Source organism: Thermobia domestica, chromosome 11 (genome assembly GCF_964235325.1).
Source record: "Thermobia domestica chromosome 11, izTheDome1.hap1.1, whole genome shotgun sequence".
NCBI lineage: Eukaryota > Metazoa > Arthropoda > Insecta > Zygentoma > Lepismatidae > Thermobia > Thermobia domestica.
Genome location: NC_137464.1, coordinates 180,396,168 through 180,411,504, shown reverse-complemented (window position 1 = coordinate 180,411,504; position 15,337 = coordinate 180,396,168). Strand labels below are relative to the sequence as shown.

General features: G+C 36.6%; 1 protein-coding gene across 5 annotated transcripts in view; it reads left to right on the top strand.

The window, feature by feature from the left end:
* The window catches only part of wge (BAH domain and coiled-coil containing protein winged eye), a 253,125-nt gene that overhangs the window by 109,030 nt on the left and 128,758 nt on the right, over positions 1-15,337 (top strand). For all 5 annotated transcript variants that reach the window (XM_081731404.1, XM_081731406.1, XM_081731407.1 and 2 more), the window contains one exon: positions 10,885-11,013. In XM_081731404.1, the coding sequence (XP_081587530.1) occupies positions 10,885-11,013 (129 nt within the window). The remainder of the gene's footprint in view (positions 1-10,884; positions 11,014-15,337) is intronic.

The window sequence follows — 15,337 nt, the reverse complement described above, 5'->3', positions numbered from 1 at the left end:
ATTCCACAATTTTGTTCATCATCATGTGTAGCCATGAAGCATAATCGTGGGACATTCAACTAAAAAGAAAAATTAAAAAAAAAGAAAGAAAGAAAAGAACGTTTCATGATGAATTGTTTGCTGATACAGACTTTGAATTACGAAGTCTTCAAAAACATCCACATAGCTGATGTATGATGAGATAATAAAGATGGATGAAATTTAAGACTTCTTAATAATAAAATGAAAATTTGCACGAGTGATAGTATATAGCAAATAATAATAGACCATAATAATTGTTGTGCACCAAAAACATACACACTACACACTTAAAGGTATCTATGGTAACCATATTCATACTTTCAGTTTCAAATAAATCAACCATTAGAAAAAAATATTCGCCATAGGTAAAAAAAAGAAGAAGAAGAAGAAGAAAAAGTACTGTTGGAAGTTTGAGTAGCTGCAATTAGTGCAATATTCTGCGATGTTTAAGCTATCTTGACAAGACGATTATAGATGATGTCACAGCTTGTTAAGTGTAGAGATATCAAGACATTAGAGATTTTGAAAAGGATTTGACACTCTAGTGTTTGATGGAACTGTTCCCATGACAGTGAACTAAAAACTAAATATTAAACTTGTTCAAAATTAATGTACTTTTTGTCGCAATAATAAAAATAATTCACTGTGTCGCTATATGAGATACTTATCCAAATCGTATAACAAGATTAATACCCAAGTATTAGCTTGGGCGGGGGGGGGGGAGAAAGGGTTGTTAAGTTTATGCTCATGTTTTGTCTGTCATTTTAAAAGCTGTTAAGCCATTGGAGTTAAGTGTTGTTAAATGCTGTGGAGTGCTATACAATAGTATTAGTCTTTTTGTTACGTATTGTTTTTATATACATATGCTACTGTTTGTGAATAGAAATTCTGTGGAAGAAATGAAGATAAATTACGTATTGTATAATTACAGCATTACTTCACAATTGAAAATGAAACTAAAAAACCTCAAGAGTGACTTTTTTTTTGTTTGTTTGTTTGTTTGTTTCGAAGTTTCTTGTGTAGACATATTGTTGATCAAAGCCAAGCCGTTTAATTCATATGAAAATATATTGTATGGTACTTCTTATTGGTATCTCACAATTTCGTTCACAAATATTCATAGAGTTTATATATCAGAAATCGGCTACATTTATCAGAAAATTCGCGCAAAAGTATTGATAAGTGATATTGTATACCTTTATATAAGTTACTTACATAAAGATGTATAATTATCTTTTTATATCTTTATATTTTATATACAATGAACTTGCGATTATCCAAGGTAATTGGGACCAAGCCAACCTCGGATACGCAAAAACACGAATAATACGGAGATCATAGGTTTAGAATTATGTACATTTTTTTTTAATACAGGAATTGTTTGTTATATTATACTAAAACTTATACTTAAAAAAGAACAATATATATATATATATATATATATATATATATATATATATATATATATATATATATATATATATATTTGGTCTAGGAATTAATTCGTGCGGTTGGTACGCACACATTGAAGCTGTAGTACAAACACAAAATACATAAATACCTTAAGAAAAATATTGTCCATCGCTAGCCACCACTTTCGCCCATCTGTCAGGCAATGTACGGATTCCGTGGCGAAAGAAGTCCTCATGCTTGGAAGCGATCCAGTCAGAGACCCATGTTTCGATATCTTCTGAAGAAGTAAACCGCTGTCCAATCAAATCGTTGTTCATGCAATCGAACAAGTAGTAGTCCGAAGGAGCAACGTCTGGTGAATACGGCGGGTGGGGTAAAACTTCCCATCCGACATTTTCTAAATAGGTTTTGACCGGTTTTGCGACATGTGGGCGAGCGTTATCATGTTGAACAATAAGTTTATCATGTTTGTTCTCCCATTCTGGTCGTGTTCTGGCCAGAGCTTGCTTCAAACGCATTAATTGTCGTCGATAACGTTCTCCATTCATAGTTTCACCCGGTTGCAGCAGCTCATAGTACACCACACCTTTCATATCCCACCATATGCACAGCATAACTTTTGCACAGTGAATATCTCGTTTTGGTTGTGATGGACCTGGTTCACCTGGTTTCACCCAGGCCTTTTTTTCGTTTAGGGTTCTCGTAATGGATCCACTTCTCATCACCCGTAATAATTCGATGCAGAAACCCCTTTCTGCTCTGTCGTTGAAGCAGCAATTCGCAAATGGTTTTTCGTCTTTCAACGTCTCTGTCTTTCAATTCATGTGGAACCCAATGTGACATCTTTTGAATCATTCCCATGGCTTTCAAGCGTTTGGAGACTGTTGTTTGATCAACGCCTAATGCTGCTGCAAGTTGTTCCTGCGTTTGACACGAATCCTACCCGAGCAATGCTGTCAATTCTTCGTCTTGAATTTTTTTTGTCTGTCCAGCTCGCTCTTGGTCTGCCAAGCCGAAATCACCACTTCTAAACCGTGGAAACCACTTCTGACACGATCACTCAGCTAGAGAATGGTCACCATACACTTCCACCAAAATACGATGACTTTCAGTCGCACTTTTCTGCATGTTAAAGTAATGCAGCAGGACACCCCGCAAAAACACTTTATCAGGCACAAATTGCGCCATGTTCACTTAACTACAAACTGGTGTTGTTGACGCTTTAATCCACTGCCCTATACTAGGAACGATACGCTATGACAGGGGTTTGCAACACACGTGTGGATACACGGAACTGTGGGACGCTCCGTTCGTTGCGCCATCTCTTGTCCACCCGCACGAATTAATTCCTAGACCAAATATATATATATATATATATATATATATATATATATATATATATATATATATATATATATATATATATATATATATATATATATATATATATATATATATATATATATATATATATATATACAGTATCATACAAAATTTATTTTTTTAAAAAAAAAAGGCAGTGACTGTTTTTTGGGACATTGTTTGGCCTCTCCCTGATTCTGCGATGTTATAGCGATACATGATGGCAGACAGCTGAGCCCGAAGGTTTGCGACTTATCTGTTCGGTAACAGCGAGTATGCGCGCCATCTCTTACAGTTGTTTAATCTAGAGGCTCAGTTAACCGAGACCTGAGTAATCGTGAGTCTACTGTAGCTGTATATACTTTTTTTCGAATTTCATGATAAGTATAACTGATTTCTCCAATTTTCAAAGTTAATTTATGCGTATAAGAAGCCACAAAATACACGGGTTTCTATCTTGTCAAATGATGTTTTTCAGAAAGGAAAAATATCTGTAACTGTAAGGCTGATTATACATAACATTCTGTATGCGTGTTTTACTAAAACTGAGAATTTATGGCAAAATAAACGCTGGAAATAGCAAAATCGAAGTGAAAAATACATTTGAAAAAGCATAATTTCAAGCCGTAAAATGAGATAAAAATAGTTTTAAAACTTAAAAGTAATAGAATTTTCAATTAGCTCCATGAAATATTGTACACTGAGAAAAATCCGTTCTCCGAACAGCGGTATATTGTACGAATATACGGAATTCTCTTGCTTACTACAGAAATCAGTGCGAAGCATATGTTATCCGTATGCTACATAGGCACTGCCCTTAGATGTTACATGCCGTTGCAGGATGTCTGATATCTAACAAGTCTTCCTTGGTTTGGGTACAAAACCTCGCGGCGACAACCTCGCGGACCAAAACGTCGCCTGGCCAAAACCTCGCGGCCCAAAATCTCGCCAGGCCGAAACCCCGCCTGGCCAAAACCTCGCCGCCCAAAACGTCGCGGGCCAAAATCTCGCGGGGCCAAAACCTCGCCACCCAAAACCCCGCGGGCCAAAATCTCGCGGGGCCAAAACCTCGCGCCCCAAAATATCGCCATACCCAAAATCTCGCCTGACCAAAATGTAGATGTTCCAACAGATGATAAGAATGACGGTATAAAAGACGCTGTTTCAGAAGAAGTATCACGGGTATTTGACCAAGTCCCGCGATACCATATGAAAATTCTATTTCTGTATTAGAGGATTTCAATGTGAAGGTAGGGCGACAAGGTGTTTTTAAACTGATTATAGGGAAAGAAAGTCTGTATAAGGAAAGTAATGACAACTAACGAGGTTAGTTTCGTGAACTTTGGAACATCCAAAGACTTAAAATTTTAACAAAAATCTAATAATATTTATGAAAATATGAAACAATATATGACTTTTTACGACGTCCCTTGATTATGTCCTATAGGTTAAAGGAGACGTAGATGACCAGGATGAAGGAAATGATCGATTAAAGAAAGTGGGAGAAAACGGGAATAACCCGAGAAAGCTCACGCACACGATGTTTTGTATATTATTATTATTATTATTATTATTATTATTATTATTATTATTATTATTATTATTATTATTATTATTATTATTATTATTATTATTATTATTATTTGTAATGTGGAATTGCATATTAGGGAACACATTGGGTAAATTTTAAAGAAAAGTTTCATTCGCGGCGAGGTTTTGGCACGTCGAGATTTTGGGCGGCGAGGTTTTGGCCCGGCGAGATTTTGTCCCGCGAGGTTTTGGGCGGCGAGGTTTTGGCCACGCGAGATTTTGGCCCGCAAGGTTTTGGGCGGCGAGGTTTTGGCCACGCGAGGTATTGGTCCGGCGAGATTTTGTCCCGCGAGGTTTTGGACGGCGATGTTTCGGCCGCGAGATTTTGTCCGTATACCGTCTTCCTTATATTACATACATATATGTATATTACCTGACCGCCTACATTGTTTCATACGGAAAGTACGTACAGATGGAACACTTATACAGAAAGTATTATATAACATGCCTTTTCAGTTTTACGTTTGCTGTACGTTAAGTCTAAAAACTTCAGCATTTACAAATGCAATGTACGATTTTACGCACGCCACATACGATTTTTTTTCTCAGTGTACCAATATAAATTACGGGGAAGTTAATGTACAGCTATAGGTATTATTTACTCACTGTATCAGACGTTAAATTTTTCTGATTGTCCCAAAAGCACACAAAAGCAAGAAACTATTGTTTGAAGACCCTTGCTCCATACCAGTGAAGCTAACGTACACTAGCGAGTATGTTATGTACTGTATATGGTAATTTTAATGTATTTTTAAATGCCTTTGAACTGTATGGACCAATGCTCGATTCCTGGTAATCAAAGATACGCTAACCACTAGATAGGTGGGGAGGACTAGAAAGCTGGAAATAATGGCTGTGTCAGTGGATGTTCTGGCTATGAGTTATCCAAAAGACAAGCAGTTTAATTTTAACTTAATCAGAGTTCACACTGACCTTGAAAGCCAGGGAATTGCTTGGATGAAAGGCTATATTTCACAGAAGAGCCAGAGAATTTTTTTTTTTTTTTTTTTTTAAGCTGCTCTCAGAAGATTGTGAAGAACACTTCAAATAATCAAGATGGACTTAAAAGGACGATAAGAATAAAGCTAAAAGAAAAAGAAAGAAAGAAAGAAAGTAAATTTTTCTTTAGAATTAAAGAAGTTTGAGGAGCATCGAAAGATATTAAAACTTCCAGTTTTGAAAAAATAAGAACAAATAAATTCAAGTGCTACAGAAAAAAAGTCAGATCTCTTGGTTGTAGATAATAATCAAATAGATAGGCCATATTGTGATGATATAGGTTTACTTGTATATGTTTTTAAGGTATTCAGAATGCCAAGATATTAAAATGTTTATTAGTGTATAGTTATTGTATTCTAAACACAGGAAGTTCGACTTACAAAAAGTATTTACAGTAAGAAAGCTTGTACTGCATTTAAAAAAGAAAAAAGAAGAGCGTTGGTCGGCTACGGGGATGGTGGAGGCCGATTAAGAAATAAATAAAACTAAATCTAACCGTAAATAATGGTGTTCGCAGTTGTTGCAGGCCAGGGAAAATTAGTTAGTTATGGAAATTCAGTGAAATCAATGCCAGAATTTTAATGTGAGCTCTGTTACTTTTTCGTCGCACTTGTCACAAAGTCATTAACAGTTGTGTTACCCATTAAGATTATTCAAACATTTTCGATGAAAACAATTGACAAGTCACCACAGTACTTCTACATCAGAGTATTGTATAGTAGATTCGGTAACACAATTAAATCAGATATCCTTAAAAGTTATTATTAAAAACAGTAAATAGATCGCATGGATCAGTGAGTTTTATAAAAACGAGACATTTCGTTACAAACTTGATTTAATCAGAATCACGGACATCGTAAGCGTGATTCTAAGCAAAGACTTACATCAGTATCATGGATTTCGAGTTGTCGACTTTTAAAAGTTAGTAGTATCCCAGTATCATTTATTTCATATCATTTTGAAAGTACTGGTAATTTGAGTCGTAAATTGATAAATTTTCGTAACATTTGGAAAGTATGAATGGAAGTGGCAATGACGAGTTTTAGTTATATCTCATTAAGTGGAAGAACATCTGCTACATTTTAATGGTGTATATATTAAGTTAGATAAATAAGCTGAAATTAGATATTAACAAATCATAGACCATGAAAACCACACATTCGAAAAAAAAAAAATGAACAAAAAACGTTTTGGAATTGTGCAACTTATATTTGAACCCTCTTTCCTCTTTTAGGATGTGTATTTAAATCGAAATGAAGCTGTAAAATCCAAACTCAATCCATGTGCTATATATGTTTTAAGAATTCATTTGAGAGGGTGCAGGTGTTATTCTTTTGCGCCAAAATATTTAAACTCCTTTCGTCCCTTTAGGATACGCACTTTACCCAATAGCCTATTGTCTCTTCCCTACAGTTAATATGCTAAAGCAACATATGGATTTAAATAGGAAACAAACATATAAATACATACAAATATTCAGCTGTATATACAAGAAGAAGAAGAAGAAGAAGAAGAAAAAGATATACGAATGTCAGAAAATGCGGGACAGGTGCAGTAACGAGATTTTAACTTTTATTTACTTATTGCTACGAAGTCTCGCAAATCAAACGATCCATTTTTCGCTATTGAACAAACGGTAAATACAACACAGATATAAATTACATCGTGTATACATGTTTCATGTATTTAAAATTAACATTTAGCTTTGTTCCTTATGCTCATTTTGAAATTATAGAACTTCCGTCATTGGCGTTATAGAGCAGTGCTTATATTCCTGCCAACTGATAATAACTTTCGAGTTGGGAAGTCAGAGAGCGGAAGGAACAGGAAGGAGTAGATGCGGGGCTTCAGATATAGTGGGTAATGTTAACACCTATTTCCGTTTGACGGAGAAAGGAGGAAACCCTGTTCGAAATAAAACAGATATCCATCTTACTACGAGAGAACAAATATGGCTTCATTAGAAATGTACGCTATTTTAGCATTTATGTTTGGTTTATTTGAAAGGAAAACTATTGAATATACAACTAAATATTTGCCTGGGTTTTGTGAACTAGTATTTACACAGGATAGTGTTGGCATAGTGAACTAGTAAATTTCTCTATAGAGGGAAAAATATTGTGGTTCATTGATTTTTAACAAATTTTTGTTGTACATAAATACATACTGCATTGCACTTCCCTTAACAGGTTTATGGCATCCAAACCCGAATTTTGGTGATCGTGAATTTAAAAGTTTAAAAGTTGGTAGACAACAAACTGAATACACATATGAAATATGTTTGCAGCTCTTTTTTTTCTCGAGTTCTTGACTAACGAATTTAGTGTTTGACTCAAACTCCAACTTTGATAGTAACTCGGAAACTAAAGATTTGCATCCATAATATTTCATATTCGTGTACGTATTAAGCTCGTAAAGATCTACCACCATGCCCAATTTGGTCAAGACAAGAGTTTTGTAGGGGGAGATAGTTAAAAATGATCGAAAATGACTGACTGATGTTAGTGTCGAATCCATAGTTTTTGGAGTCGCCGAGACGAACAATGACACTTCTGATGCCATTTAAATACAAATTTAGTCCTTTATGTCCAAAATGAAACGTATTCACCCCGTACGAAGAACGGGTATTCTGCTAGTAGTGTATAATAAGAATATCAAATCATATAAAAAAGCATTAACCTAATATTTCAACAGCAGTGAAAGAGTCAGAAAAACATCTCACAGTCAGTACCCAGAGGTGAGCGGAATTGCAGGGGAGACAGATAACTTACAAGTCTCATTCTTTTTGGTTTTCTTTATAGTCATACGGGCTTGAAATATTGATAAAATTAGTTAACAGATACATAGAAGTACTCAACTCTCTGCCGCTACAATCCATGAAGAGCTATGGCTACCCAGATATAGCATGTTCAACGTGGAGATGCATGGTTAGTGCATCAGCTTTTAGGTGCCATTATTTCCGACTTTCTGGACTTAAGTTCGCTTTTTCTTAATTCACGTAGGTCCAAAACATAAAATTAAATCTTCCCTTTTTACGATTTACGATTATGCCATGGAAACTAAGGGAGGTGGTGATAATGAACGAAGTGGAGGAATGGAAGAAAATAGGAGGAAACGGGAAAACACGAGAAAACTCGCGCAATAGTGGTTTTCTACCACAAGGCCCACTTGGCGCAAGCTGGGATCAAACCAAGGAGCCCGCGCAACACAGGGAAAACGCTCTACCGCAGTCCTTCATAATGTTGGGTCAACACCAGAAAATGTTAGTGGTCCAATTGGGAGTGGAACCAGGGACCAAGAATTACGAAATCGAATGCTCTAACGATTCAGTTAAAAAATACTTGAGCAGCCTGTTTCTTTTTTGATGTTCTTACTAGCACCAGCAGACAGTACATTTTTATGCTTATGCTGACGAGAAAGGTCTCCTTCCCTCGAAAGAAGAGATTCAGTACATAACTAATTTGTTAAAATCTTACGTAGGGTTAAAGGAAGTTTCTGAGAAGTAAGTTTTGTTTTTATCTTGACTGTACAATACTTGTGACAGATAATAAAAAAATGGAATTATCGGGGGATCACAAATAGAATAAGCTGCATATTACCAGAATCAATTTTTGATATCATTATACTAGGAAGGGATGAGTTTAAGTGCGTCGGCCTCATCCCTACACTACTGGCTTATAGTGTAGATTTATGCATATTCTTTGAATACGGTTGAATAAAGTACACCAATTTTAATTACAGTTCTCACACTTCTGCCTACCACACATGCTGCGTCTGTTGTTTTATTAAATGAATATGAGTTCATTTTTTCTTTCTTTCCTACAAAGTTTTATATTTTATGTGTAATCTTTCTAATATCGAAATGCATTACTTTGTGGGGCGACTTTTTAAAAAAATTCATTTTCTACGTCAAATCACAACAATCTAACAATATTGAACAACAAACCAAGTGCTCGTATGTTCTGTCCACCCTGTAAAGTATTGTAGACAAGCCATACCCCCCCCCCCCCCCGACAATTCTTTCAGCCAGTAATAGAATATAAACACATCGGACCGATTCCACAAACAAATGCACGAATAGATAGGTTAGTTTTTACGACCCACGGCAAGATTCTGTACCCAATTTACGAAGCATATTATATAGTTTAGTTTTAGCATTGCAGCATTACTAAACTTTTTTTAAAAAAAATATATATGTTTACGACAAATCATAAATTATAGGTAAAAATTCGACTTACGCAAACAGCTCTGGCACTATTTATTTACGTAAATCGAACTTTCTGTAAACTTGTGAAATTGAACTGCCCCTTAAAATTTTGTGTATACGCCACTGTCATGTATAGGAATAGACTTAGTCGAAATGGATCGTTGCTCCAAGCCGCATCGTATCAACGGACAGAAATCCAGTGTTTGTTTAGGCGTGTAATGAAATGAACAGATTATATTAGAATTTATCTGCGCAGTTTTTAGTACTTAAAAGAAAGTACTAATTAATAACTCTACACCACTGTGTACTTTATAAGGAATAGTAATTTATGTTTATCGGGAAATTATACACAGAGAAATTAAAAGCCTACCCGTTGTATTTTGCAATATTTTGATAAAATAAATAAATAAATAAATAAATAAATAAAAGGAAGCCCGAATTGGAATGATAGAACACTTTTGAACGTATTCCCTAACAAGCCAGAATTTTTTTTTCTTTGAGGAATCGATACTGTCAGCAATTAATTCAGAGGATGGCCTAGGAAGAAATTCAAGTTTTTTTAAAAAAATAAAAAGTATGATACAGGTATTTGGGATTTGAGCATGGGTTATCAAAGTAGATATAACCAGGGACGTACGCAGGAATTTATTTCGGGAGGGGTCTAAAGCGTTTCGGGGGTCCCAATACAATTTGAGGCTAAATTATATGAAAATGTCTATAATTGCCCCTAAAAGTAGACTACATCTACAAAAAAGTCGGGATTTCAGGGGGGTCCGGACCCCCAGGACCCACTCCCTGCGTACGCCCCTGGGTATAACTTATTAGAGATGAAGTCCTTCACTCAAACTGTATTTCGTGTAAAGATATCTTAATTTCACTCTTAAGTCCCGAAGAATGCATGGGTTGGAGCGAATAACGTGTTTGCTGTAAGGAAGACAATGCTGTAAATTATGCATTAACTTCGTTCGAAGCTTTTAATTATCTTCTGTCCCGTTCATTTTTTTATACCCGCCTGTCGTCGCGGATTGATTTTAAATGTCGTTTGATGATGTGGATGCAGTTATTATTAAAACATATGCAGTTGTCTCTTCTTTAATATCCCTATACATATTAAGGGAATTACGTGTTTGTGCCTCGCACCCAAAAACTGAGTAATGTAAGCCATTCTTAAAATGAGGTCAGTTATATGGATAAATAAATATGTATGCATTGTGTGTGTGTGTATAGTGCAATATCTTATGTATGTGTATGATAAGTTATATACTTAACTTTTTCTCTCTTTCTACTTGTAGGCGGGAGTTTCCAGCAACAGCCCAGCACCGCCATGCTGGGAAGCTCTTTGCCTCCATCGCCAGGCTCCTTTCGCTCTACAGCTGCAACTTTGCGACCGCCGTGGCCTCCAACTGCACATGGACCTGAAGGTAAATTCATAATCTAACTACAATATGTTTTACAAAAATTTATGATTTTCCCACTTCGCGAAAAAGTTATAAATTCAATTCTTACAGCGAAAGGGAGCAGGGGTCCCCGAAATGCTATTACGGAATTGATTTACTCTCGAGTTAAGTTGTAAACACTTATGACACAATTTTATTGGAGAACATAGTGAAATTTTGTACTATGTTATACTTGACCATAAATATACAATCATGATAGATAATGTGGAGTTGGATTTAGATTTTTTAAAGATCGTTAGAAGCAAAGCTATGAGGAATCCCATATGTATGGCAGAGTCGAGTACTTGTTTTGTTAATCAAATTTGAAATTTGACGCCAAGTCTGGTTTATTTTTACGTGTAATTCACAATATAACTTCATAATACCACAATATAAACATACCAATTTCATACGTATTATTACAAATATTGTAGATCAAAATGTGTGTGGAATACGCAGCTTACATGAAAAATATGCGCTGGGTAAAATGGAGTTCTATTTTAAAGACTGGATAGATTATGAGGGGTGTGTAGTAACAGTGTGTCACAGTGAAATGTTTATAACAATTTGGGTCGAGTTTATTTGCATTGCAAAAAAAGGATTGTTTTTGTAGCAATGAGTTTTAAGATTTCTGATTAGCTAACAGTTACTGCGTAGCTATAGGTTTATTAGAATGTTAACTTAAAACCGCACCGCGTGAAGTTAATAAGGTACGCATTAATTTTCTAATTAATGTGTAAAACCCTAAATCCTCTTGTGTATTATTTATTATTCAAAGTTTCTGGGCATATTTTAGTGAAACATTCATCTATGTTATCACTACAATTTTAGGATAGGCCACATGTCATCACACTTAAAGTTCCGTGGAACTGATCAACAGTACAAAGTTGTGAAAAACGAATAAAACATTGTTTTTGCTAATATCTGTGACTGTATAAGAAATACTATGAGATAGGTGAATACGCCGTTTTCAGATAACTATCTTTCTATTTTCCGAAAACGTGTTTCGGAAAGTGGGTGTGACCAAGATTTCACGTACCTGTATGTTTCGGAAATGAAATGAAATCTTTTAGTTTAACGTCCCACGATTATGCTTTTTAGGCTAAGGGAGACGGATGACAAGTGAATGATGATGATGAATTGTAGGAATGAGAATGTGGGAGGAAACAGGAGTACCTGAGAAAATTAACAAACATGATGTTTTCTGCTACACACTTAATCGGGGATCGAACCAGGAACTCCACGCACCAGAGTTAAACGCTATACCACTGAGCCACCGTACCCCCGGCCGGCAAAAAATAGGTATTAACACATAAATATTATTTCGTTTCTCTAATTTACAGAGTAATCAATCGATATATGTTGCAAATTTGTTGAAATTATCCACTTTATTTCATTACAATACTCATACACGCATTATACACTGACCAGTCAAAACATTATGACCACCAACCTAATATATGTTATGTCCACCTTCAATCCATAGAATAGCACCAATGCGGTTTGTCGTGCGAGCAATGAGATCTTTCTAGGTGGGTGTAGATACCGCGCATCACATATGGAAACACAAGTTACTTAATTCCTGTAAATTCCGCAAAGAGGCTTCATGAGCTCGGATCTGACCATCAATGACATCTCAAAAGTGTTAAATTGGGTTAAGATTGGGTGAGTTTGGCGGCCATTGCAGCAGTTGAATTTCACCATCGTGCTCCTTGATTCTTGAACTACTGAACCACAACGTTAACCTTGTGACAAGGAGCGTTGTCCTGCTAAAAAGATGTCATTCCTAATGGAAATCTGACAGAAATTAATGGGTGTACGTAATCGGCATTTACCCGAATGTAGCTAGGAGCTGTCATGGTTTTCTCCACACGCACTACCGGGGTCATGGATGACCATGTGAAGGTTCCCCAAATCATAATGCAAGGCAAACGAGGCAAGCTAACTAGGACCGCAGAGCTCATAGTGGCCGCAAAAGAAAAAAAAAATCATTTGGAACAATTCTTTTTTTTTTCAAAATTATTATTGTAACGTTGGTTTTGTTTAGTACATTTCATTATTACTCTAAAATTATAAACCAGTTTTGTCAAAACGACTCTGTAGTTTACACTCAACACTAGTCAGAAAGCGTTGCGTGATGTAATCTAATCTGCTCATTCCAAAGATGCTTTATGTACTAAAAAGTAAAAGTATTGTAAAACAGTCCGGGTTAAAGCAAAGCTGTCAAAGATATGCTAGGACGATTTCATTAGTGGACAGCTTATCACGAGAGGATGTAGTGGCGCATGAGTGGCCTCTGGCCATAAGTTGCTTAGGGTCACAAGATGCCCAAATCTGCTACTGCCTAAAAGACGACGGGTTCTGACCTGGCCATTAATGGCCATTAATGTGATAAAGGCATTATCATGATTCATCGGACCATGCAGCGTTATATCGTTGCTCTGCGGTCCAATGACGATGAATCAGTGTCCATTCCGTTGATGGCGTGCGATTAACATTGGTACACGTGTGGAACTCGGCTGCGAAGGCCCACATCTAACAGTGTACGAGTATTCTCAGACACACTCGTGCTTTTTCCACTGTTAAAGTTTGTTCATGTGTACTGTTCATTGTGCCACACTTTGTACCAACTCTCAGCCGATAGCGTCCGACATCCTTCATGTAGTGTAGTCGCCTCAGGTCTTGTGGTCGATGCTGGTTTCACTGTCCTTTTCCCATTTATGGAAGGCACTAACCACAGCAGCTCGTGAACACCCGACAAGTCGCGCTTCTTCTGAGATACTCGTTCCCAGCCGTCTGGCCATCACAATCTGGCCACCATCAAACTGATATATCGTCGGCCTTCCTCATTTTACGCACAAGCATCACACTGACTGATCGCCTATGATCCCTTCACCATCTGGCAAGCGGTTCTGCTGTACTCCATTTCTGCTGTTTTTTTCTTATATTGAGAAACGTAATTTTCCTTGTACGATGATTCAAACAATATTTCCTGTGAAAATTTAGAAAATATAGCATTCCTGTATTTCTGAAATATTAAAGAAAGTGATACTGCCTTCGAGATATAATTTATCGCAGAGTATTTGTCGGTTAGTAAATTATTATGTGAGAGATTGGAAATTTCAGTGATGCAATATATACCACGAAAATACAAATCATTTTTCTATTGCAAATATAGACTTATATGTTCTCAAATTCTTATCAGCTGCATTTATCCTGTCCATGAGATATTTCAGAGCTACTTAAAATAAGGACAGCGAACTCTAACTTAGAAAGCCAGAAGTAACGACGGTGGAGACAGATGTGCTGACTATACATAATTTAACAAAAACTCTTGGGAAGAAATAATCATTTTTACTTTAACCCGAGGGAGTTGACTTATGTAGAAAAACAATTTTGAAATATCAAATATAATGCAATGTCCTACAGAGTTTGGAAAATATATTGTTTTAAAAATGTTAATTTGAATGTGTAATTTACGAAGTTGTTCAGTAACCGATCATCTGCTTTGTTAGGGACTAAAATTTCTTATACGAGACGTGGATCTATAGCTTGACGTTGGATCCGACCGTGCTTCCTCCGGAACCAATCCAGAATGACATCCCTAAAAAACTGCGTGGTTGCGAATTCTATCAGTTATGTAGGCACACAATTTATCGAGTGAAATGTGCGATTTACGTCTGGTGGGAAACCACGCTCTGTAACGCAGCAGATAGATAAACCGATGTCAGGCTAGGGTGCCCAATAAGGAGACAGTGTATTATTGAACAGGGTCATGTGAAAGTTTACCATCAAGAACACAGTTGTGGGTGATTTTCCTTTTAAAAAATTAAACTCCTGGCGCAACAGCTCATAGGGGATCTGAGCCTACCAACCTGCTTGTGGCACTCATGCCTTTAGGATGATGTGTGGACACCCCATGGGCTTCCGTCTGCGCTAATGTGGGCTTTCTTCTATAGCTTTATACAGAGTTCGGTAAGAGCTTTCACCTTTGGTGCTTGAGGTCTCGGGTTCAATCCCAGCTCCCGCCAAGTGAACTTTGTGGTGGGCAAACACCGTGTGCGTGGGTTTCCTCGGGGTTCCGTTTCCTCCCACTTTCTTCATTCCACTATTTCATTCATTTATCATCATCACCGTCTCCTTTAGCCTAGCCGGCATATTCGTGGGACGTAAAACTCAAAGATGTCATTTTTCTTTCTTTCAAGTAGTTCCTCGATTGTCCTTGCAACGCTGGATGAATAACCGCAATGCCAACACCAGCTGCTGACTACGAATGGTTACCTACCTTTCCTCTGACCAGACTCGGTAT